At 52.5% G+C, this 26,437-nt stretch overlaps 1 protein-coding gene across 3 annotated transcripts in view; it reads left to right on the plus strand.

Moving 5' to 3' along the window:
* The window catches only part of TRERF1 (transcriptional regulating factor 1), a 2,539,264-nt gene that overhangs the window by 1,780,739 nt on the left and 732,088 nt on the right, over window positions 1-26,437 (plus strand). For all 3 annotated transcript variants that reach the window (XM_069608500.1, XM_069608502.1, XM_069608501.1), the window contains exon 11: window positions 18,436-18,511. In XM_069608500.1, the coding sequence (XP_069464601.1) occupies window positions 18,436-18,511 (76 nt within the window). The remainder of the gene's footprint in view (window positions 1-18,435; window positions 18,512-26,437) is intronic.

A 26,437-nucleotide genomic window follows, 5' to 3' on the forward strand; every position in this document is an offset into this window, starting at 1 on the left:
CTAAGGTGGTGAAGGCCTTAATCCATCCGGCCAAGCCCTTTATCGATACTGTCGCGGCGGCCCTGGCTCAGCCTGTGGAGGCTACACCAGTGGTGGCGACCTCGGGGCTCAGAGTCTCCCTGCCACCTCGGAGGGAGTCCTCTTTTGTGCCCATCGATAAGACCCCCGTGAAACCCCCGGCGGGGAAGAAAAAGGGGGGGCAGGGTGTCGTCGTAGATTCGGCCTCAACCTCAGAGGAAGAGCTGATTGAGGTCTTAAGCCACGGCCTTGGCGTGGAAGAAGACCGGCCCGTCGGGAGGGTTTCCGACGCAGGTGACGACGACATCGTCGAGGGTGCCGACGGGGCTCCTGATCGCCCGTCGGATTCCCCTCTGCCAGTGCCGCAAGACAACTCGGCGGCCATTTTGTTGGCTATACAGTCCTTTTGTTCAGAGATAAGGACGAGACTACCGTTGCCGACGGAGGAACCTCTCCCGTCGGGGGATCCTGAACCGGGACCTTCTGGTGCTCCCCCGCCCAAGAAAAGAAGGATTCACCCTCCACCTCCTTTTCAGCCGTCGCGCCCCGTCCAGTCCTCCTCCCCGTCCACCCGAGGGGATGATACGGGGACTGACACGGCAGCGACGGGTACGGACGACGAGGTATACGACGAGGATCTACCGTCGTCACCTCCCACCAGGGTTTCTCCGCCCGACGAGATTGGATCGTTCCACTCCATGATCGCCAGGGCATCCGAGCTTTTCCAACTCTGCCCTGAGGAGAAGAAAAAGGAAGGATTCCTTTATCAACGGCGCGAGGCCAAGAGGAAGACGGTCCTCGCGGTGCCTCTACTGGACGACATTTGGGATGAGGGCCTCGCCCTCCTCAAGAACCCTTCCACGACGCCAGCTAGAAGAGACCGGTACGAGAAGAAGTACCGGGTCCCGGACGCGGCCCCCCTGTGCCTCCGGGCGCAGCCTACCCCGGACTCCGTCGTCTCCGCGGCGGCCAGGAAAAAAGCGGGGGGTGCGGCCTCCACATCGACTTCCCCACCGGACGGCGAGGGAAAGAAATTGGACGCTATGGGACGCAGGGTCACCTCGTCTGCAGCGACGACGATTAAAGCGGCCAACGCCTTGGCTATCGTGGCCCGCTACGACAGGGAGCTATGGTACAAACTGGCTCCCCTGCTGGACTTCCTACCGGACGACAAGAGGGCGGATGCCCTGGTGATCCTACAGGAAGGCGAGGTGGCGTCGGACCACGCCATCACTATTGCGACGGACATCGCCGACACTGGGTTTCGCCAGTTGGGCAACGGCTTGTGCCTTAGGCGGCGTGGATGGCTCAAGGCTACGGACTTCCGTCAAGACGTACAGACCAGAGTCCTGGACATGCCGTTCGATGGTAACAACCTGTTTGGGAAAACAGTGGACGATTCCCTTCAGGCCATTAAAGCGGACACTGAGACGGCCCGGGCCCTTGGGGTTCTGCAGCAACGACGGACGCCCTTTCGGAGCAGCGGAGGCAAGGGCGCCTCCAAAGGTTCCGGCGGCGGTTTCTCCACCTACCGTCAAGCGGCCCGCTCATCGTCTCAGGAGGCCTACAGAGGACGAGGCAAGTCTGGCGGACCCCGCCGTCGTCGCCAAGGAGGTCAAGACGGCAAAGCCTCGTCGAAACAGGATTGAACCGGCCGTGGGGTCGGGCCCCCACCGAAGCCCCCCGGTGGGAGGCCGGCTGGCGAGCTTCGTCAGCGTGTGGGAGTCCATCTCCACCGACCGTTGGGTGCTGGACGCCTTAGCCCGGGGCCACGCGCTCGAGTTTCAAAGGAGGTGCCCGCGCGTCCCCCCCGTGGCCAGGAAAGAGCTTCACGTCCCTCAGCTTCTCCTGGAGGTAAAGGCGATGCTCAGGAAGGGCGTCATCGAACTCGTCCCAAAGAGGCTTCGGGGCTCCGGAGTTTACTCGAGATACTTCCTCGTGAAGAAGAAGACGGGAGGATGGCGCCCCATCCTAGACCTGCGACGTCTGAACAAGTTCATCAAGGCGCAAAAGTTCCGGATGGTCACCCTCCAGCACGTCCTGGGGCAGCTGGAGGAAGGAGACTTCCTGTCGTCGTTGGATTTGGAGGATGCCTACTTCCACATTCCCATCCTAAAGGGGCACCGAAAATTCCTCAGGTTTGTGGTCCAAGGGCGTCACTACCAGTTCAAAGCCCTCCCCTTCGGACTACGGTCGGCACCCAGGGTATTTACCAAGTGCCTTGCACCGGTGGCGGCGCAACTGCGCTGTGAGGGGATCCACGTCTACCCCTACCTGGACGACTGGCTCATCCGAGCCAAGACGAGGGAGCTCGCCGTAGAGCACACGGCAAGGACCGTCCAACTTCTCACGGACCTGGGATTCTCCGTGAACTACGCCAAGTCCCACCTGGTACCCGCGCAAAACGCACTGTTTCTGGGAGCGAAGCTCGACACAGTGTCCCTTCTGGCCTCCCCGTCGGAGGAAAGGACCAGGTCCATCCTGGGCAAGGTACAGCGGATGTTAGTTTCCGACGCGGCCAAGGTGAGGTCCATCAAGTCCCTCCTCGGAATGATGTCTTCTTGCATCTACCTCATTCCCATGTGCAGGCTCCGGATGCGCCCGTTGCAGGAGTTCCTGGATGCGCGCTGGATCCAAACGACGGGCGGCTTCGAGGAGAAGATCACACTCGACGAGAGTTTCCGCCGAGCGGTCCGGTGGTGGGGCACCCGCGCGCATCTGACGGCGGGCATGGACTTCCAGACCCCAGACCACCAGGAGACAGTGACCACGGATGCCTCCCTGGAAGGGTGGGGAGCGCACACCGAAAATCTGCACGCGAGAGGCCTCTGGCTCCCGACGGAGAAGTCCCTCCATATCAACGTCCTGGAGCTCCGTGCAGTGTTCTGGGCCCTCAGGTCCTTCCTTCCGTCCCTCAAGGGCAAGGTGGTGAGGATCTTCACCGACAACACCACCACCATGTTTTACATCAAGAAACAGGGCGGAACCAGGTCCCCAGCACTGTCCAAGGAGGCGCAGGACCTGTGGCATTGGGCAGTCGCCCAAAGGATGTTTCTGGTGCCGTTTCATCTGGCAGGGATAAAAAACACCATCGCCGACTCACTCAGCAGGGAGCTGCGCTCGTGCCACGAGTGGGAACTACGGCAGGATCTAGTGGATCGCCTCTTCCGACGGTGGGGCACACCCCAGATCGACCTGTTCGCGACGGCGACGAACTCCAAGTGCAGGAGGTTCGCCAGCAGGTTTCCCCAGGCGAGGAGCATGGGCGATGCTTTCTCGTTCCCCTGGGAGGGCCAGTTCCTCTACGCATTCCCTCCTTTGCCACTGCTAATCCGGCTCGTCAACCAGCTCAAGAGGTCACGGTGCAGGATGATCCTCGTCGCACCTGCGTGGCCGAGGCAGATATGGTTCCCGGACTTTCTGGACTTGTCAGCGTCCCCGCCAATCAAGCTGCCGGTGGACGCGGATCTACTCTCCAGGGAAGGAGGCGCCATCCTCCACCACGACCCGAAATCGCTGAACTTGCAGGCCTGGCTCCTGCAGCGCTAGAGTTTGGAGGATACGACATACCGGCCGACTGCAGAGAGGTTCTTGCAAAGGCCAGGGCGTCCTCGACTCTTAAATGCTACGGACACAAATGGAAGAGGTTCTCTGTCTGGTGCCACGCACAGAAGATTAACCCTCTACGGATTACGGCTCCCCAGGTACTGCCGTACCTGCTGACGCTGGCCAAAGCTGGACTGGCACACGCGTCCATCAAGATTCATCTTGCTGCGATCTCCCGTTACACCAGAACCATGGGCCGGACGTCCCTGTGGTCTCATCGTCTGGTGAAAGAGTTCATGAAGGGACTGTTCAGATCGTTCCCGCCGGTGAAGGCGCCGGCCCCGGCGTGGGAGCTCAACGTGGTGCTGACCAAGCTCATGGGACCTCCGTTCGAGCCTCTTCACTCGGCCCCGTTGAAGTTTCTGTCGTGGAAAACAGCGTTTCTTGTGGCCATCACCTCCGCACGACGGGTGGGAGAGATCCAGGCCCTTTCCTGCAAGGCCCCGTACTTGACTTTTCACGACACGAGGGTAGTGCTCAGGACGCACCCCTCCTTCATGCCCAAGGTACCGTCGGACTTCCATCTCAACGAACCCTTGGTGTTGCCTGTGTTCTTCCCGTCGCCTTCGTCGCCGGCTGAGAGGACTTTGCACTCGCTGGATGTGGCTAGAGCGCTGAAGTTCTACGTGGACCGCACGGAGTGTTTTCGGAAGACGTCACAACTCTTTGTGAACTTTGGACCTGTCAATCAGGGGAAGTCTCTCGAAGGCTTCCATTTCCAGGTGGCTCTCCGGCTGTATCATGTACTGTCATCGGTTGGCAAACCGACCGCTGCCTGGCCGTCCGAGGGCCCATTCCACCAGAGCGATCGCAGCTACCACGGCGTTCCTTTCTGGTGTGCCCCTGCTGGACATATGCAGGGCTGCTACGTGGAGGTCGACGCACACCTTCACGAAATTCTACTGCGTCGATCGGGATTCCAGGGAGGAGTCCAGGGTCGGCCAAGCAGTGCTGCGCAACCTGTTCGCCTGAGGTGAGCCTGGTGAGGAGGTAAGATGCTTAATGTTGAGTTTGATGTAATGCTAAATGTTGAGCCTTTGCCACCTCCCGTGGTTGTGCATGTGTGTACTGCTATGTATTCTTTATTCATGAGCATGTGAATCCATGCCAGACCCCATGCTGGAGAAGGAACAAGTTACTTACCTGTAACTGTTGTTCTCCAGCATGGGTCTGGCATGGATTCACATGCGAACCCTCCCGCCTACCCCTCTGCGGCTCTTCACTTGGTCATACAGCCACTTCACGTGCTTCCAAATCTGAAGATGGCTGCCAGAGGCGGTGCTTAGGTAGAGGGCAGTCATTGGCTGTGGTCAGTATGACGCAGAGACCAGTGATTGGTTGTTACTACGAAAGACAGATCAGAAACGAAACTGATACTGGTTTTTTCTTTACCGAGGATTCCCAGCCTGACGACGGGGAATATTCATGAGCATGCCAGACCCATGCTGGAGAACAACAGTTCTCCAGCATGGGGTCTGGCATGGATTCACATGCTCATGAATATTCCCCGTCGTCAGGCTGGGAATCCTCGGTAAAGAAAAAACCAGTATCAGTTTCGTTTCTGATCTGTCTTTCGTAGTAATAACCAATCACTGGTCTCTGCGTCATACTGACCACAGCCAATGACTGCCCTCTACCTAAGCACCGCCTCTGGCAGCCATCTTCAGATTTTTACCGCACGTTCATGTGTTGGGATCCTCGTGCTATTGCTCTCGAGCGTTAGTGCTATTTTTTCGCGCTTTTTCACAAAAACTTCGATTCTTTCGGTCAAAAGAGCCTCAAGCTCCACCGATCCTACATCCGATCAACGGGGACCCGTGTCGGATTCATCTGTGCCCCTCAAGGGTGAAGATTTCGTCGAGCTACACTTCGGAGGACTCCAGAAGCTTCTCAGGCCCGGTCTCGGAGATGGCCCAGGAGAAGGGAAGCTCGACGCCCGGAAAGCTGTTCAGGGCCTGCCCTGGATGCCAGCTGCAGAACGTCTTCAAGGAGGACGAACACTCTTTCTGCCTTTACTGCCTTCATGGGGACAAGACGCACGTGGAGAAGGACTGTGCGTTTTGCGGCAACATGTCGGAACGGACCATGAAGGACCGCCATCAACGTCTCGCCAGCTGGCTGGAGGGTAAGAGCCCGTCTGGCGAGAAGAAGAAGAAATCTGAGCGGTCTTCTAAGACCTTTGAGGGCGCCCCGGCGACGGGGGCCCAACATAAGGCCAAGCACCGCGAGTCCGCTGGCACCGGGAGCGCCGAACGGTCGGGCTCTACGGGCGCCAGGCAGGGCGCACCCTCCCCGGCACCATCAACCACGAGCCAACGCTCTGGGTCGGGTAAGAGGAAGGCCGAGCACCCGGCGAAGCTCCTGGAGAGGCCCCGGTCGAGCTCTAAGGCAGAGGAGGAGCGTGGCAGTGCCCCCTCCCTCAAGGATAAGGCGGTGAGCGCACCTAAGGTGGTGAAGGCCTTGATCCATTCGACCAAGCCCTCTATCGAAACGGTCGCGGCGGCCCTGGCCCAGCCTGTGGAGGCTGCACCAGTGGTGGCGGCCTCGGGGCCCAGAATCTCCCTGCCTCCTCGGAGGGAGTCTTCTTTCGTGCCCATCGATAGGACCCCCGTGAAACCCTCCGTGGGGAAGAAGAAGGGGGGGCAGGGCGTCGTCGTAGATTCGGCCTCAACCTCAGAAGAGGAGCTGATCGAGGTCTTAAGCCACGGCCTAGGCGTGGAACAAGACCAGCCCGTCGGAATGGGCCCCGACGCAGGTGACGACGACGACATCGTCGAGGATACCGACGGGGCCCCTGCTCGCCCGTCGGATTCCCCTCTGCCAGCGCCGCAAGACAACTCAGCGGCCATTTTGTTGGCTATACAGTCCTTATGCTCCGAGATAAGGACGAGACTACCGTTACCGACGGAGGAACCTCTCCCGTCGGGGGATCCAGAACCGGGACCTTCTGGTGTTCCCCCTACCAAGAAAAGAAGGATCCATCCACCGCCTCCTTTTCAACCGTCGCGCCCCGTCCAGCCCTCCTCCCCGTCCACCCGAGGGGATGATACGGGGACTGACACGGCAGCGACGGGTACGGACGACGAGGCATACGACGAGGATTTTCCGTCGTCGCCTCCCACCAGGGCTTCTCCGCCCGACGAGATTGGATCGTTCCACTCAATGATCGCCAGGGCATCCGAGCTTTTCCAACTCTGCCCTGAGGAGAAGAAAAAGGAAGGCTTCCTTTACGAACGGCGCGAGGCCAAGAGGAAGACGGTCCTCGCAGTGCCTCTATTGGACGACATTTGGGATGAGGGCCTTTCCCTCCTCAAGAACCCTTCCACGACGCCAGCGAAAAGAGACCGGTACGAGAAAAAGTACCGGGTCCCGGACTCGGCCCCCCTATGCCTCCGGGCGCAGCCTACCCCGGACTCCGTCGTCTCCGCGGCAGCCAGGAAGAAAGCGGGGGGGGGTGCGGCCTCCACGTCGACTTCCCCGCCGGACGGCGAGGGAAAGAAATTGGATGCCATGGGACGTAGAGTCATCTCGTCGGCGGCGACGACGATTAAAGCGGCCAACGCCTTGGCTATCGTGGCCCGCTACGACAGGGAACTCTGGTACAAGATAGCTCCCCTGCTGGATTTTCTGCCGGACGACAAGAGGGCGGAGGCCCTTGAGATCCTGCAGGAAGGTGAGGTGGCCTCGGACCACGCCATCACCGTGGCGACGGACATCGCCGACACTGGGTTCCGCCAGATGGGCAACGGCGTTTGCCTTCGACGTCGTGGATGGCTCAAGGCTACGGACTTTCGGCAGGACGTCCAGACCAGGGTCCTGGACATGCCCTTCGACGGGAACAACCTGTTTGGGAAGACAGTGGACGATTCCCTTCAGGCCATCAAGGCGGATACTGAGACGGCCCGGGCCCTTGGAGTACTGCAGCAACGGCGGACGCCCTTTCGGAGCGGCGGAGGCAAGGGCGCCTCCAAAGGTTCCGGCGGCGGTTTCGCTTCCTACCGTCAAGCGGCCCGCTCGTCGTCGCAAGAGGCCTACAGAGGACGAGGCAAGTCTGGCGGACCCCGCCGTCGTCGCCAAGGAGGCCAAGGCGGCAAGGCCGCGTCCAAGCAGGATTGAACCGGCCGTGGGGTCGGGCCCCCACCGAAGCACCCCGGTGGGAGGCCGGCTGGCGGGCTTCGTCAGCGTGTGGGAGTCCATCTCCACCGACCGTTGGGTGCTGGACGCCCTGGCCCGGGGCCACGCGCTCGAGTTTCAAAGAAGGTGCCCGCGCGTCCCCCCCGTGGCCAGGAAAGAACTTCACGTCCCTCAACTTCTCCTGGAGGTAAAGGCGATGCTCAGAAAGGGCGCCATCGAACTCGTCCCAAAGAGGCTTCGGGGCTCCGGAGTCTACTCGCGTTACTTCCTCGTGAAGAAGAAGACGGGAGGATGGCGCCCCATCCTGGACCTGCGACGCCTGAACAAGTTCATCAAGGCGCAGAAGTTCCGGATGGTCACCCTCCAGCACGTCCTGGGTCAGCTGGAGGAAGGAGACTTCCTATCGTCGTTGGATTTGGAGGATGCCTACTTCCACATTCCCATCCTAAAGGGGCACCGAAAATTCCTCAGATTCGTGGTCCAAGGGCGTCATTACCAGTTCAAAGCCCTTCCCTTCGGACTACGGTCGGCACCCAGGGTATTTACCAAGTGCCTTGCACCGGTGGCGGCGCAACTGCGCTGTGAGGGGATCCACGTCTACCCCTACCTGGACGACTGGCTCATCCGAGCCAAGACGAGGGAGCTCGCCGTAGAGCACACGGCAAGGACCGTCCAACTCCTCACGGACCTGGGATTCTCCGTGAACTACGCCAAATCCCACCCGGTGCCCGCGCAAGTCGCACTGTTTCTGGGAGCGAGGCTCGACACAGTGTCCCTTCTGGCCTCCCCGTCGGAGGAGAGGACCAGGACCATCTTGGGCAAGGTGCAACGGATGTTGGTGGCCGACGCGGCCAAGGTGAGGTCCATCAAGTCCCTCCTCGGGATGATGTCTTCCTGCATCTACCTCATTCCCATGTGCAGGCTCCGGATGCGCCCGTTGCAAGAGTTCCTGGATGCGCGCTGGATCCAGACGACGGGCAGCTTCGAGGAAAGGATCAAGCTCGACGAGAGTTTCCGACGAGCGATACAGTGGTGGGGCACCCGCGCGCATCTGACGGCGGGCATGGACTTCCAGACCCCAGCCCACCAGGTGACTGTGACCACGGATGCCTCCCTAGAAGGGTGGGGAGCGCACACCGAAAATCTGCACGCAAGGGGACTCTGGCTCCCGACGGAGAAGTCCCTGCATATCAACATCCTGGAGCTCCGTGCAGTGTTTTGGGCCCTCAGGTCCTTCCTTCCGTCCCTCAAGGGCAAGGTGGTGAGGATCTTCACCGACAACACCACCACCATGTTTTACATCAGGAAACAGGGCGGAACCAGGTCCCCAGCGCTGTCCAAGGAGGCGCAGGACCTGTGGCATTGGGCCGTCGCCCAAGGGATTCTTCTGGTGCCGTTTCATCTGGCAGGGATAAAAAACACCATCGCCGACTCACTCAGCAGGGAGCTGCGCTCGTGCCACGAGTGGGAACTACGGCAGGATCTGGTGGATCGCCTCTTCCGACGGTGGGGCACACCCCAGATCGACCTGTTCGCGACGGCGACGAACACCAAGTGCCGGAGGTTCGCCAGCAGGTTTCCCCAGACGAGGAGCATGGGCGATGCTTTCTCGTTCCCCTGGGAGGGCCTGTTCCTCTACGCGTTCCCTCCCTTGCCTCTGCTAATCCGGCTCGTCAACCAGCTCAAGAGGTCACGGTGCAGGATGATCCTCGTCGCACCTGCGTGGCCGAGGCAGATATGGTTCCCGGACCTTCTGGACTTGTCGGCGTCCCCGCCAATCAAGCTGCCGGCGGACGCGGATCTACTCTCCAGGGAAGGAGGCGCCATCCTCCACCACGACCCGAAGTCGCTGAACTTGCAGGCCTGGCTCCTGCAGCGCTAGAGTTTGGAGGATACGACATACCGGCCGATTGCAGAGAGGTTCTTGCAAAGGCCAGGGCGTCCTCGACTCTTAAATGCTACGGACACAAATGGAAGAGGTTCTCTGTCTGGTGCCACGCACAGAAGATTAACCCTCTACGGATTACGGCTCCCCAAGTGCTGCCGTACCTGCTGACGCTGGCCAAAGCTGGTCTGGCACACGCGTCCATCAAGATTCATCTTGCTGCGATCTCCCGATACACCAGAACCACGGGCCGGACGTCCTTGTGGTCTCATCGTCTGGTGAAAGAATTCATGAAGGGACTGTTCAGATCGTTCCCGCCGGTGAAGGCTCCGGCCCCGGCGTGGGAGCTCAACGTGGTGCTGACCAAGCTCATGGGACCTCCGTTCGAGCCTCTGCACTCGGCCCCGTTGAAGTTTCTATCGTGGAAAACAGCTTTTCTCGTGGCCATCACCTCCGCACGACGAGTGGGAGAGATCCAGGCCCTTTCCTGCAAGGCCCCGTACTTGACTTTCCACGACACGAGGGTAGTGCTCAGGACGCACCCCTCCTTCATGCCCAAGGTACCGTCGGACTTTCATCTCAACGAACCCTTGGTGTTACCTGTGTTCTTCCCGTCGCCTTCGTCGCCGGCTGAGAGGACTTTGCACTCGCTGGATGTAGCTAGAGCGCTGAAGTTCTACGTGGACCGCACGAAAGGTTTTCGGAAGACGTCACAACTCTTTGTGAACTTTGGACCTGTCAATCAGGGGAAGGCTCTCTCGAAGGCTTCCATCTCCAGATGGCTCTCCGGCTGTATCATGTACTGTCACCGGTTGGCAAACCGACCGCTGCCTGGCCGTCCGAGAGCCCATTCCACCAGAGCGATCGCAGCTACCACGGCGTTCCTATCTGGTGTGCCCCTGCTGGACATATGCAGGGCTGCTACGTGGAGGTCGACGCACACCTTCACGAAATTCTACTGCGTCGACCGGGATTCCAGGGAGGAGTCCAGGGTCGGCCAAGCAGTGCTGCGCAACCTGTTCGCCTGAGGTGAGCCTGGTGAGGAGGTAAGATGCTTAATGTTGAGTTGATGTGATGCTTAATGTTGAGCCTTTGCCACCTCCCGTGGTTGTGCATGTGTGTACTGCTATGTATTCTTTATTCATGAGCATGTGAATCCATGCCAGACCCCATGCTGGAGAAGGAACAAGTTACTTACCTGTAACTGTTGTTCTCCAGCATGGGTCTGGCATGGATTCACATGCGAACCCTCCCGCCTACCCCTCTGCGGCTCTTCACTTGGTCATACTGCCACTTCACGTGCTTCCAAATCTGAAGATGGCTGCCAGAGGCGGTGCTTAGGTAGAGGGCAGTCATTGGCTGTGGTCAGTATGACGCAGAGACCAGTGATTGGTTATTACTACGAAAGACAGATCAGAAACGAAACTGATACTGGTTTTTTCTTTACCGAGGATTCCCAGCCTGACGACGGGGAATATTCATGAGCATGTGAATCCATGCCAGACCCATGCTGGAGAACAACAGTTACAGGTAAGTAACTTGTTCCTTACAGGTAAGTAACTTGTTCCAATCCTGCAGCAGCCTCCTCTTCTGTCACACCCACCGAGGACCTTTGCTCGATCTTGGCTGCACACTTCACAGCAAAAACCCAAGAAATAATTTCCTCTCTCTCCTCCACACCACATCATACACCAACACCTCTGGAGCCTCTCTCTACCACTTCTCTTCTCCTCTCTTCTATCACTCCCATCACACCTGATGAGGTCGCCAGACAAGTCCGGTCTATGAAGGCTTCATCCATACAGGTGGACCCCTGCACCTCCAGAACCATTAAGGGCACCATTGACTCTCTCGTACCAGTTTGGGCTGATCTCTGCAATCTCTCTTTTGCCACTGGAGTTTCCCCAACTTCTCTTAAGCACTCACTTATGCACCCTCTCCTTAAGAAAACCTCTGCGACCCCTCCATTCCGGCAAACTACTGCCCTATCTCTATCACTCCGTTCCTGGGCAAATTCCTGGAGAATTTGGCTTTCTCTCAGCTTACCCTACACACTGAATCTGCTGGTTGCTTCCACGACGATCAGTCTGGCTTTAAAGCATCCAGAGGCACGGAAACTGCTCTTCTGAACACCCGTGAAGACCTGCTCTCAAATCTTGACACCAACACTCCCTCTGTCCTCATTTTACTTGACCTCTCCTCTGCCTTTGATACGGTAAACCACAACATCCTGATTGCACGTCTCCACGACAACCTGGGAATCACGACCTCTGCCTCAACGCCAGTAAGACTGAGATCCTTTGCATTGTGACTCCTGCTCCTGCTTTCCCACTCTCACTCTGGCTGGCCTCCCTTGGCCTTGCACCCACCTGCGAAGCAAAAAATCTTGGGGTCATCTTTGACTCCACTCTCTCCTTCTCCACTCACATTTTGGACATCTCTAAAAAGTCCAACTACCAGCTGCACCTTCTCACCTTCCCTCGGCGGCTCATTGTCTCCAGAGCCCAGGTTGTCTCAAGGCTGGACTAGTGCAACAGCCTTTTTCTAAACCTCCCTGCCTCTGCTCTGCGCCCTCTGCAACTCATCCAGAACAGAACCGTGAGACTTATCCTTGGCCTCAAGCCCAGGGACTGCATCTCTCTAGCGCTGAAATCCCTCCACTGGCTCCCTGTGGCTGCAAGGATCAAGTTCAAGACCCTCTGCATTGTCCACAAGGCTTTCTGGGGCCTGGGACCTACTTATTTGCAACAATGCCTATCTAAATACTGTCCTTCCCGATCCCTCCGCTCATGTACCTCCAACCTTCTGCGCGTGAGCCAGTTCTCCAAGAAGAGATTTGGAGGGAGATCTTTATCCTCTGCCGGGGCCTTCCTCTGGAATAGCCTCCCTGCCGCCCTCCGTCTTGAGCCGGAGCTCCTTAAGTTCCGGAAACTCCTTAAGACATTCCTCTTCTCTTCCTTCTCTCTCCCTCTACCCTGCTAACCTCTCTCCCTAAGCTCTATCCCTCTCTCTCCTTTTTCCGCACAACCTGTGGACTGGTCGCCTGGTGTACCTCAGAGTCTCACAGGTCCCTGGCACCCTTGCCAGTCCTTTCATACTTGCCTCCGGTCCTTGCACTTGCCTCATTGTTGCTGCATTTCTTCAATGACCCATGAGTGGCATCTCTCAGCCCTTACCCCAGCTTCTGATTGACTGGGTGCACTTAGTCCCCCCGTGACACCCCTGCACTTGTCCCCTGCCCCCTCTCCTCCACCTGTCTGCGCACTTGCACGATCTGAATGTACCATGCCTTGAAGATCGTCTATCTGTTTTTCCCTTGTCTCCCCTCCTTGCATGGCTGCGCCGCGAAACACTTGTGTAAAGTCGCATTACAAATGAACACCCCTTGGTTGGTACCAGCACCCTTACGACGATCGGTCACTCTGCAAACATAAATACGTTTTTAAAGCTGCGGTTTTATTTCTAAGTTTTCCGGGCTCCTCAGGCCCGGAAAACTTAGAAAGAAAACCGCAGCTAGTGTTTATTTTTATAAATAAAATAGCACTTACCGAGATGCAGCTGCAGCTTTTCTGCCTGTAGTCTCCGGTCCCCGTCCTCCGCATACAGCACCAATGAAGGAAAAGCCACCCAGGTAGCTTTTGTTTACTACAGCTGGCTGGCTTTTCCTTCATTAGTGCCACAAAAGCCAAAGCGAGCCCAGCGGTGGGCATCCATTTCACAAAATGGATGCCCCCATGTGCTATCTTTGAGCTTGAATTGCTCAAAATATTACATAGGGACTTCGAAAAAAGAAAATGCCAATCGTTTTTTTTTTTTATATTGCCTATCCGCTACTTGGAGGAAGGAATCGATTTAAAGAACAAATTACTTACTTCTCAGTAGTGTTATTTCTGATGGATGTTCCTACGACAGATTCGTCATCACCTCCCAACCTGCCTCTCTTGTCGGATAGCTCTTTCATCTCATCTGATCTGCAATCCCTCAACTACTAAGTGCTTGGGGAAAAAGGTATGCTTCCTGCCTTTGCACCCCCATAGTGTTGTGTGCCATCAGGGCCTCGAGTGCCCATTGCCCGGCATTGTGGTGAAACTGACTGGCTGAGCATTTTGGATGGCTACAACATTTAAAGAGATGGTTGTCTGGTGCATGGGGAGTGCCTTCGCAGTGACCTGCCAGCAGCGGTTCTGGCAGTTCTTTGGCTGCTCCTCTAATAGCAAAGTCCAAATTCACACAAGCAGGGACAGGCAAGAAAAATGGCCAATAGATAGGCTCTCTGGGCCTAAGCCCAATCACATCCTCCCACCTGTAAAAGGAAACATTATCAATCTCTCAAGTGCTAAAAATCATCAGGAACTCGAGGGAATCGATGGAGAGCAAAATTGATGCCTTTGGGGTGGATGTGGGACTATTATGGCATGGCCTGCAGAAGATCCAATCAGGATTTTGGAAGCTGAAAACTGGATGTGGGATCTAGAATAGACATTGGGTGGCCTCAAGACTCAAGTGAAAGATCTGCATCTAGAAACAAAACTCACAGGATTGAAGACGTAAAAGGCTGCTCGAGGTGTAACAATGGCTGGTTTGTCCGCTTACCGAAATGTGTAGGATGGCCCTCGATGAAACTTAAACTGTAGATGTGGTTTCAGGAATTGCTGGTTCCTGTTGGACTGTCGTGCTTTTTTCCAATTGAAATAAGTCATGGGGTGCCAACGATGGTCAGGCCTCTGTGGTACCCACCGAGGGCTGTTGATGCAAAACTGTTGCATTTTAGAGCAGGCCACCAGTACGAATTTAACGATGTATGTGAACAGGGCGAAAGTGGCGATTATTTCCGAATTCACCAAAATGTTAAATAAATGCATTATTCATTTGAAGGTGCCAAAAGGAAGCTGTGTACTCTGATAATTAAATGCACCCTTATGCTTACTGCTAACCTCTAGGTGGTAACATAGTACAAAACATGTTTTATGGACCTGGTCTCAATTTGGGTGGATATTCGAGTGGGAACACCAAAGTGGCTCTGGTTAGAGTCAATTGTTGCGCTTGTTTGTTTGAAAATGTTCATGTTCATTGCTTAAGCCGCATTTCCAGTAACTTTCTGTAGAGCAGCTGTGATTTCATATGCTGTGATAGTTTGTACTGTTCTTTTATTTTGAAAACATAAAGAAAGCATTTATTTGAAAACCAAATGCCAATTGTACAGCCTTCATTACCTACGTATTTAAGGAGTTTTTGTGTTTTCACTAATAATGTTTGTTTTAGTAAAGCCTGTATTGTTAAAGATCCTTGGTAGGACATTAATGTATTCTAGTTCTTACCATATTGTTGTTTGGAAGCTTCTGCTGCTTACCTTCTTCTCTGGAATGTATAGGCTGCCCAAGGTAAAGCAAATAGGGTATACTGTCTGCATGGATCTGTTTATTTGTATCATTGAAACACCTATGAACGAAACAAGTTGGGGTATAGCACACATAGTACTTTACATCTCCTTTTTTTATTTTTTAGAGGTAAGGTTTTATTAAGTTTTGAGATGCTCTAAACAAGTACCGTACTGTGCCGGCAAACATCAACATAATAGAAGAACATCCTAGCAAAGCACCATTTCCCTCCCCTCCCTCCTCCTCTTCCCTCCTACCATCTATACCACCTTCCCCCAGGAGTACTCTCAGATATCGATTTGCATAACAACAACATATCTGACAAGACAAATAAATCATAATGGTTCAAAGGACTAGTTCTAGGGTAGTTCTACCAAATTGAGGGCTCTCAGCCTTCTTGGGCATGTCAAGAAAAAGTCTCTGTGGATGTATTTCAAAAAGGGGGACCATACCGCTGTGAGTTAAAAGAGAATTCCTCATATTAGCTGTGAGCCTTTCCATGGCAAGAGTGTTCTAGACTTTGTCCAACCACATACCAACAGACAGCAGTTCAGGTCTCTTCCATAAATGCAAAATTGAAGGTTTGGCCACCAGCAGCAGGTTTGCTATCAGCTTGAGTTTCTCTGCCGTGCACATACGTTTAAGCGAGTCATTCAGGCCTAGAATACATATGGGGTCATTACAACCCTGGCGTTAAGGGTTTAATGGCGCCGTAAAAGGTGTTGGCGCCGTTAAACCCTTAACGCCTGATTACGAGGCCCCTTTGCGGGACCCGACCTTAACGGCTGGTTTTACCAGCCGTTAAAGTAGGGTGCCGCAAAGGGACCTCGGTGCTAATTACAGTACTGCAATTTGCAGTACCGTACTTAGCGCCTTCCCCAGTCCCATTGAGCCCTATGGGGCGAAAATGGGAATGGGGAAGGGCCATGGTGAAATGGGGAAATACCGCCCAGCCAACCTTGGAATGGGGCGGTATTTCCCCATTCCACCATGACGGACTCGTTACAACACCGGCACCAACCATGGTGCCGGGGTTGTAATGAAGGCCATGATGTAAACGAGAGTGAGTTCTATACCATCTTGCTAGTATCTAGGCTTTGTTTCTGCCAACCGCAGACATAGCTTGGAGTATTTTCCTGCATATATCCTGTCCCATGTAGCAAGGGATATTTCCTTACCTAGCTCACTCTCTTAGCCAGCACAATAGGATCTCCTATCAGGAAGCGAAAGCAAGTTAATTGCTTTATACAGTCTATAGGTCTATACAGTCTAGATATTAGCCCTTTGGCTTCTCCCAGTTCTCCCACTTCCTGGAAGATTGCCTCAAGGGGGGTTAGCTCTCTAGTTGCCCATTTCTTAACAGAGGGGGTGAAGCACCCAGTGCCTAGATTGCAAATATTGGAAGCAGTCGCCCTCAGTGAGACCCTCCTCCATTCCATCCCTGAGGGCCGCCCAGAACAGGGTGTGGGGGGAAGAGTGAGAAAGAGGGATCTCTTTTATGAATTCTACAGCTCACTATCTTCCTCGGACGAGCCAGATGCTCAGGAGCAGAGGGCATACCTGGACGGGGTGCAGCTACCACAGATCTCCACCATGGACATGGAAAAGCGTGAGGCACCGATTGATCCACAGGAACGCCATTCATAAAAGTCATAAACGCAATTCGATCCCTTAAGGTGAACAAGTCCACCTGGCTTGGTGGGTTCACTGCCCAATTTTGCAAAGGGTTAGCACACATTTTGGCCAAACCCCTGGCTGATGTCTTCAATGCTATAAGGGAGGGGGGACCTTTACCAGTATCCATGATAGAGACGCAGGTGGTACTCCTAGCCAAGCTGGGGAAAGACCCCAAACAGTGCTCCTCATATAGCCCGATAACCAGTTTAATATAGGCCCCAAAATGCACCACATGATACTAGCTAACTACATTGCCCTTCGGCTCACTTGTTGGTTAACGGGAGCCTAACCCTGAAGATTCGCTTAAAAAGAGGGACACCACAGGATGCCCCCTGTCGCCCCTGTTATTTACCATGGTCATGGAACCCCTCACGGCATGTATAAGAGCTGATGGGCAGATTGCAGGTATCCAATTTCGGGGAGCCCATCTTAAAAATAATCTGTTCGCAGACGATGTCATACTGTCACTCAATGACCCACTTAGCTACCTGGCCCATGTTGAAGGAGAGCTGCGACTTTATGGGAAGCTCTTGGCCCTTAAAGTCAATTCCTCCAAATCTGAGATTCTAGGACTTAACACCCTCATACCCTCTCTTAAGGTCAGAACTAGAGCAACACTTTCCATACTTATGGGCCAAAGGTTTGTTGAAGTATCTAGGGAATAACATCCCAGGGCACTTGGTCCATTTATATACACTCAACTACCCGTCTCTTGTGCCGGGGGTCCAAAAAGAATTGGCCCGTTTGCACTCTCTGTACTTATCCCGGTTTGGGAAAATAGTAGTCATCAAAAAAAATGTCCTCCCGCAATTCCCGTATCTTTTCCAGTCGTTCCCTGTCCCCGACTTTTGGTGCTTTCTGCAAGGCTGGGATGACCTACTTCTTCAATTTATGTGGAATGGGGCCTCCCCAGGGTGAACAAGCTCACGCTATATATTCCAAGGGCTCGTGGGGGCCTATCCTTACCCAAGCTTCTTTGTTACTACTTGACAATGCAGATCAGACCCATGGTTGACTGGGTGCAAAAGCACTCCAGGAAGATTTGGCTGGCCGTGGAGCAGGCAGTGGCGGGGCGGCATTTATGGACACAACCATGGGTTCCTAGGAGAGGACAGGCCGAGTGTTTAAACGTGAATCCCATCACCAGGGCTACCTTGGCAGCCTTGGGACAACTTGAGTACATCACCTGGGGCCTGTTCCTTCTCATCGCCCTTCACCCCGTTTATCCACAACGATAGCTTTACCCCGGGTAAATCAGACAAAGGATTTGAGGGGTGGCTAGAAGAACAGGTGAGCAAAGTGGAAGACCTTTTTGCTAAAGAGGGCAATCAGAATGTTTGAGGAGTACATCTCCCCTTTTACTTCATCTAGCCAGAGTAGAATTTTACTACATAAAGGCAGATTTCAGTGGCTGCAGACCTGTTTGTAGAAGGACCAACCATCAGAGGATTGCCTCTATTGTCATGTGACAGAACCAAAGTTTGAAAGCTCAGTTAAAAGGTGTCACGTGCGAGGGATGGGTTTGATATACCAGAAGAGCAACAATTCATAGTGCACTCTAAATTACATGAGCATGTCTCATGGCAGTAGCAGACAACAATAAACAGATAGTTGTGTAGGTATGAGTAATAACCCAAACAAATCTTAGGCATCCTTTTTCTTGTAGTTATTGTTTTCAAAATGCACATATTGTTAATTATTGTATGTTTAAGTGTGTTTATTTTTTGTGGATTACAGCGTGCCCTGGATATGCTGATGTTGAAAAAGAAATGTAGATCTAAACATCATCCATTAGCAAATTACCACTATGCTGGTAGGTAACACTAACTATACGTGATTAATTTTTTGTCATACCGAGAACGTTTATATGAGTTCTTCTTTGTTGAGTTCTCCTTTGTTAGTTGATCTATGTTAATTGACCACTTACTAATACATGATTGTTTGTGATATTGCTAACCTTATCTGCTGTTGTCTGCAAAGCAGAGTGCCTAAGTGGAGTCATCTTTACATCTACTTGTATATATTGTTCATTTTTTTTAAAGCACTGAGAAAGCTGGGCTATTAAAGTATGGAAGAGCGTTTACAACAAGCCATCAAGTGGAGTAAAATACGTCAGAAAGAGATAGACATCTATCATATTGCTAGGTAGTGTAAAAAAATAAGAGTTTTCAGCAGTTTTTCAAATCTAGCTGCGTTGGATTCATGTCTGAGATGTCATGGCAGACTGTTGGGGGACCTTGACCCCACAGACATACAGACTTTTTCTACCAGTAGTGGAACAGTTAGGAATCTTAATTAGGTCAATTAGGGACATTTCCATTAGAGCCACAGTGTATTAAAGTTGCCACTGTGCATATACACCTGGTAGGAACCGGAGGTTAGTGGGACTTGTACAAGAAATGTGTAACATGAGTCCAAGCGGGCGGTGGTCACCATCCTCACTAAATTGTTATGTAGAACCTGAATCTGATGGAATACATTCTTGATGACATTGATATACAAGGAGGTGCCATTTTCAGATTTGGCTCCTACATGTCATCATTCAGTTTTGCTACTACATTTTCTCTGGCGATTGTACCAAGGTGAAATTCTGCTAGATATAGGTGTATTTGTTTGAATAGCCTGATATAATAACTAGTAATTCTCACTAAGGATTTGCCCTGGTTTGTCATATGTATTATCGGTGCATACCAGAATGTAACCTCCAACCCAAAGGCTGTCAAAATGCCAATCTAGGGCTTTGGCAGGTGTTGCAGCAGAGAATAGTGCCATACCCAACACAAGGCCCCGGAGAGAGCTGTCTCTCTGCATTTAGTGCAACAGAAACACTACGCTTGAGGATCTGCCTGGCTTACTATTGGTTAGCAATAGTGTTGTGGGTCTAACTCTACAGTACAGAGTACCACTCTTTTTTTAAAACTCTTTATTTGCATTTTTGTATTAATATTGCAACATACAGAAACTTCAATTTGTAAACTTCAATTTGCACAATGTGGTTTATCAATGTCTGCCACTCCCATGTTCCACCCCCCACATCCCAGTTGCATCCCTCCAGTCCCAAAGCTCTTGTTTCTCTCTCTAGCCTGCACTGTTCTCCCATTTCGCCATATTTTCAAGTATTTGTCCTGCATCCCTTCATTTCGAAATACTATCTTCTACATGCAGCGACAATGTTCCATCCCAACTTCCCAGTTTGTTACCATTGGCATATCCCCAACCCCCACCTAACAGCCAGGCCTCTTTAGACCACCATTGCCGCTAATGATACCAGTCTGCTCTCCCATCTGGACCCTTCGTAGTCGCCACTGGCATGTACATGTAGCATTTTGGTGCCCTTGGGGACTTCTCTACCCTTCTGTAACCTGAAGCACTGTAACCATTTTCTTAAGAAAATGCGCCTAGATACCACTGGGTTTTGTGCGCTATATAAATAATAAAACTAACAAACAAACCACCCTTGACAAGTTGGTAATCACCCTGTCCCCAAGTCCGAGATCAGTCTGCACTCCCACAGCAGGTGGTTTCCCCCAACTTTGCTACATTTTAGGCACGTTTCCGCTCTACCCATTTGATCCCTCGAATAATATACCCTATGCAAAATCTTGTACTGGATGAGCCTCATCCGCGAGGACACATTGACCTCTCTAGCCGCCACCATCGCTTTTACCCATTTTTCATTCTCTATGGTGCCCAGATTTAGCTCCCACTTTTGTTTCAACTGCGTCAGTGGGGATGTGGAGAAGTTATTGATGGCCTGGTATAGTATTCTTATGCCCTTCTGTTGCAGTGCTTCAGTTAATACATTTACCCCAAGGGGGCTGTGGTCCTGGTGATCCAGGTCCCCTTCAGACTTCGCTGCCATTGCATGTACTAGACTTGTGTATGTGTATACTTTTCTCTGTCCCAGGTCATATTTGTCTCTCAAACCTTGGTAGGACATTAGGGCGTTTTGCTCTAGTACATCCCCCACTTCGTTATCCCCGCCCAAGCCCAGTTTCCTGATCTCTTTCTGGTCCAGGTTATTCCACAGAGGCAGAAACCGTGGGATTCCAACCCCCCCCCAACCTACAGAGGAACCAATCTTTATTATCCTTTTTTGTTGTATTTTATTTCTGTCCATTTACATACCAACATACAGGTGTGTGTATACATAGACATTATGTTGGGCATCTACTTTTCCTCTCTCTCCCTTCTTGCATCCTGCCTCTCCACCTATCGTTATGTTCCTCACTTAAGTTAAACAAGGTTACCTTAAGTTCTATCCATTGCACTATGTCCTCTCCAGGATCTTGTTTTTGTTCGCTTATCGCCTGCTTCCATACTCCCGTCTCTGCTATAGTCAAGTTTTGCAAATCCTTCCACAATTGCTCTATATTTTTGTATTAATAGTGCAACATACAGAAACTTCAATTTGTAAACTTCAATTTGCACAATGTGGTTTATCAATGTCTGCCACTCCCATGTTCCACCCCCCACATCCCAGTTGCATCCCTCTAGTCAAGCTGAACCCAGTCCTAAAGCTCTTGTTTCTCTCTCTAGCCTGCACTGTTCTCCCATTTCACCATAGTTTCAAGTATTTGTCCTGCATCCCATCATTTCGATATACTATCTTCTACATGCAGCGACAATGTTCCATCCCAACTTCCCAGTTTGTTGGGATGGAACATCTATGTATACACACACCTGTATGTTGGTATGTAAATGAATAGAAATAAAATACAACAAAAAAGGATAATAAATATGTGGCCCCTGCCCTGATTTCCAGTTCATGGCTATGCATCACTTGGCCAACACGTATATTAAGTCTTTAAGTTTTCCCAGTGCTTTGTTTTGCCTGCTCCTCTGAAAGAGGCCCAGTATGCATCCCTCCGGGGATTGGACCTCTATCTTTATTATCCTTGCGTGTATGATAAACATTAGATGTTCTTCAGCCCAGCATGGGGTCTGGCATGGATTCACATGCTCATGAATATTCCCTGTCGTCGGTAAAATAAAAAACAGTTTCACTCTCACTTTAAAATTGTATTTCTCCTCTAAACCAATCACTGTCCTCTGGGTCATACTGGCCCCATCCAATGACAGTCCTCTCCCTAAGCCCCTCCCCTGGCAGCCATCTTCAGATTTTTACCGCACGCTTGAGTTTTGGGAGTTCTTTAATTGCTCTACAAGCTATTTGTACGATATTTGTGTGTTTTCTGACTAGAAAAGTTCAATTTTTGTTTCAAAGAGCCTGTGCACTCTTTTCTTCATCTGCCGACAGCGGGGACCCGTTGTTGGTGAAGTTATGCGCCTTAAGGGCTAGGATTCTCGAAGGCCATCTTGGGCCTACTTCGCGCCCACCGACCATGACAGAGGAGAAGAAGGTGGGAAGGTCCCTATTCAGGCCCTGCACCAAATGGGGGCTAAGAAATGTGTTTGTGGAAGACAAGCACCTACAATGCCTCTACTGCCTAAACCCGAACCATAAAGAAGTAAAGTGCGAGATATGCCTCGGTTTCTCTAAGAAAACGACGGTCAGGCATAGTAGGCTGGCAGAATGGCTTAACACCAAGGCCTCTGACCCGTGCTCCGAGCAGGTTCATGCCTTGTTTAGGACCGGCCGGTCCGAAGATCGGTCTTCCAAGTCATTTGAGGGCACCTCATCCATGGGGGCCTAAAATAAGGCCAAGATCTGCAAGTCACAGTCCACCGGGTTCGCAGCTGAAGCATGTCCCAAAGTGGATAGGGGGTGATCAGCATCACATTCCACCTCCATTGCCAGCCTACCATCAAGTTCCCCCAGTTCCTCTTCAAAGAGTTCCTCTTCTAAACTACGGGAGAAATCTGAGAAGTCGTGGACTCAGGTGAAGAAGGCTGCGCAATCCACTCAGGCTCAAAAAAAGACACGGGCAAATACCTTGTCGGCGACTCTGACGGCTACTGCTGCCACAGCAGCTAAGGGTGCTGATCCTACGATGGTAGCTCCCACAGCGCAGGAAGTGTTCCTGCCCCCACGGCGTGACACCACCGCATAGACTTTGGCAAAGTCTGCATGTATGCCGGAAGGGGTGCAGATACCAGCACAGGTACTGGTTCAGAGCCCTCAAGAAGGAAAAAGGGGGGGTGGGCGAGGAGGCCCCAAACAGCCCTCCACGGTCGTCTCCCAAACCATGGAGGTCTCCTCCACAAACGACGATCAGCAGTCCATGCATACGGGCCACGAGGACGATGACGAGGAGGACAAGTGACGACTGCGCAGGGCCTAGTTTCCATGTTTTGCCTTCTCAACCAAGGGACATTTCCTTGGATATTTTGTTGACTCTCCACACCTTGGTGTCCGAGATCCAGATGAGAATGCCTCTGGCGCCGGTACCTGTGGTCCCCCAGGTCCCCAGTCAGCCTCTGCCGATGAAGAGGAAGCATCACCTGATGCCCCATATCAACCTCCTCCACTGTGTCGGGACCCAACTCCCCCCGTAGACCCAGAAACGGTTACAGGAACAGATACGGCCACAACGACGGATGACAACGAAGACATGGTCGCAGCGGACGATGAGTTGCCAAATTTGGATGCCCCACGTAGGGTTTCCCCACCAGACGAGGTGGGTTTGTCCCACTCCATGATCGCCAGGGCCTCCGAGCTATTCCAGCTGGTGCCAGAGGAAACCAAGAAGGAGGGCTTCCTGTATCAAAGGTGGTAGGCCAAGAGGAAGACTATCATGGAAGTGCCTTTTCTGGACACAGCACCAGCCAACCAGGATAGGCTGGAAAAGAAGTACATGGTGCCGGACTACGCACCCAAATGCCTGAGGTCGCAATCATGGCTGGGCTAGGTGGTGTCGGCGACATCGAGGAAATGGTCAGCTAACCCCTCCGGACAGTGAGGGGAAAAGCATGGATGCCATGGGAAGAAGGTGATTTTCACTGCTGCGTCTACAATCAAGGCGGCAAACACACTGGCGAACCTAGCCAGGTACGACAGGGAGTTGTGGGACAAACTAGGACCAATCCTGGAGTTCCTCCCTGACGATAAGAAGATTTAGGCCCTCGCCCTCTTCCACGAAGGAGAAGTGGCATCGGACCACACCATCACGGCGGCAGTGGATGTTGTCGCCAAAGTGTTCTGGCAAATGGAGAATGGTGTTTGCATATTTCCACGTCCCAATTCACAAGAAACAATGTCTTTGCTTCGTGCTGCAGGGCCAACACTACCAGTTCAAAGCCCTACCATTCAGTTTGAAGTCGGCCCCAAGAATAGTCACGAAGTGCCTGGCACCAGTGGCGGCTCATCTACGTCTGCAGGGCATACATGCATACCCGTACCAAACGACTCAGGGGAGCTGACCAACGAGCACAGAAAGGCGACCGTCAGACTATTGACGGATCTGGGATTCTCTGTCAAGGAGGAGAGGCTAGCAGTCATTCAAGGAAAGATGCAACAGCTATCGTCGGAGAAGACGGTCACGGTGCGAGCCATCAACTTGTTACTGGGCATGATGTCCTGCACATACCTAGTCCACCTCTGCAGATTTCAGATGTGACCCCCTCCAAGAATTCCTCCCCCAAATCGCCAAAGCCACAGAATTTAAAAAAAAAACCATACTAGGAGACGGTTACCACGGATGCCTCCCTGGAAGATTGGGGCGCGCACACCGGACATCTGCACACCAGAGGCCTGTGGCTGCTGGAGGAGAAGGATCTCCATATCAACATCCTCCGCTCCTGCCACGAGTAGGAGCTTCATCAGGATCAGTTGGACCGCCTGTTCGCCGAATGGGGCAGACCCCAGATCGATCTGTTTGCGACTGCAGCAAATTCCAAATGCCAGAAGTTCGCCAGCAGGTTCCACCAGCCGAGGAGCCTGGGGGACGCGTTCTCCTTCCTGTGAGAAGGACTGTTTCTGTACGCTCCCCCCCCCCGTTCCATCTCCTTCTACGAGTCATCAAAACACTCAGACAGTGCCAATGCAAGATGATTCTCATCACCTGGGTGTGGCAAAGGCCGATTTGTGACCCGGATCTTCTCAGCCTGTCAGCGGCACCTCCAGTCAAGTTGTCGGTGGTTCCTGATCTTCTCACCGGCTATTTACCCTGTCAAATAGGCAATGGGGGCAATTGGAGAATGATCCAGGATTTAAGCCCCCTAAATGATGTGGTACAGAAGGAGTTTCCTATGGTCCCTAACCCCAACACCATTGAATGTAGTATACCCAAGGAGGCGACCCACTTTACAGTGGTTGATCTAAAAGAAATGCTGCCTTTTCAATACCTTTTCCCCCCCGATTCACAGTACCTTACAGCATTTACCTATGGTGGAAAGCGCTTCCAACATACTCGTTTGCCCCAGGGGTACTGCGAGAGCACAAACATTTTCAACAGGATAGTGTACACTGATTTAGGAAACATTCAAGTTCCCATTTGAGGAGGGGGAGGTTCTTTTTGTTGACGGGTCAGCAACAATCGACCAAGAGATGGATGCTGGTCTGTCGCAGAGGTAAAGAAGGGTTTCCGAAGAACGGAAGAACGGACGGTTCCCCAGTTCAACATGCTGCATTGTTAGACAGATTAATATCTGTGTTGTCCCAACCAGTCGTTAAGTGCGCAACCTATACCAATAACACAGACTCAATTTCACTGGGAAACCTTTCTCTGGTACCCACACCTGCTGAGTACATTGTGACCACACCTTCAGGTAATCAGCAACACACCCTGTATACAGCCGTGCCTACCGTGCAGTTTATTGAACTGTATGGCAAGGCACCAAATGAAGAGAAGGGACTGTGGGCAAGGAGAGTTTGCATACAATCCCTGAATGATTTGTTGTGGCGGCATGAGTGCACAATCAAAGCAGTAATGAAGTTTGAACAATGGCTTTCAACCAACTCCACCACCCCTCCCACAGCTCAAAGCAGCACATTGCCGCTAATGTAAAGGAAGATTGGTTTGTGCCCAATCTTCAGGAGCACCTCACGAACATGATCATACACGCACTACGTGTCAAAGTTTCAGCACAGACATGACGTTCCAAACTTTACGGGTCACTTTGCCCCGCCCTATTGGGCCGTTCCGCGAGCTACACATAGATTACGCTGACTTGGGAGAAAGGTGCAATGGGTGCCGGTATTTAATTGTTGTGGTCTGCACTTTTTCACAGTGTGTTGAAGCAGAACCTTGTGCACATCCGCATGCCAAATGTGCAGCCAAATTCTTAGTCTGTGAGGTCTTCCCCCGATGGGGTGTGTGTGATGTATTAAGGTCCAACAATGGCATACATGTTTTCAATGAGCTCTTTAAGGAGATAACAGCACTACTTGGCATTAAGCACTGAATGTGTTCAATTGCACACCCTCAGGCCAACAGCGTTGTGGAGAGGATCAAAGGCCTCCTCAAGAGCAAACTATCTAAGCTTTGCACCATGTTGAAAAATAACTGGGTGCATTGCTTGCCCTTTGCCCTCTTCAGTTAACACACACAGCCCAGCAAGGACCACCATGCATCACCCCATGAGGTGGTTACTGGCCATTGCATGAATATGCCCATATACCCTGTTAGTAGGATATCAGATGCCCATAGGGCTGCAGCGATCTTAGGTGAAGAATTTAAAGAGTATCTGACAACCCTAACACGTGCAATTAAATGTATTTCCTGACAGATTGCACTGCCCGACCAGAGAACACATCAGAAACTGCAAACACAACTGCGACAGGTTCCCCGCCCACCCAACCGCTGCTGCCTGGAGAATTAATTTACGTAAGGAGTTT

The sequence above is a fragment of the Ambystoma mexicanum genome, chromosome 4q (genome assembly GCF_040938575.1).
Source record: "Ambystoma mexicanum isolate Mex_15411 chromosome 4q, UKY_AmexF1_1, whole genome shotgun sequence".
Lineage (NCBI taxonomy): Eukaryota > Metazoa > Chordata > Amphibia > Caudata > Ambystomatidae > Ambystoma > Ambystoma mexicanum.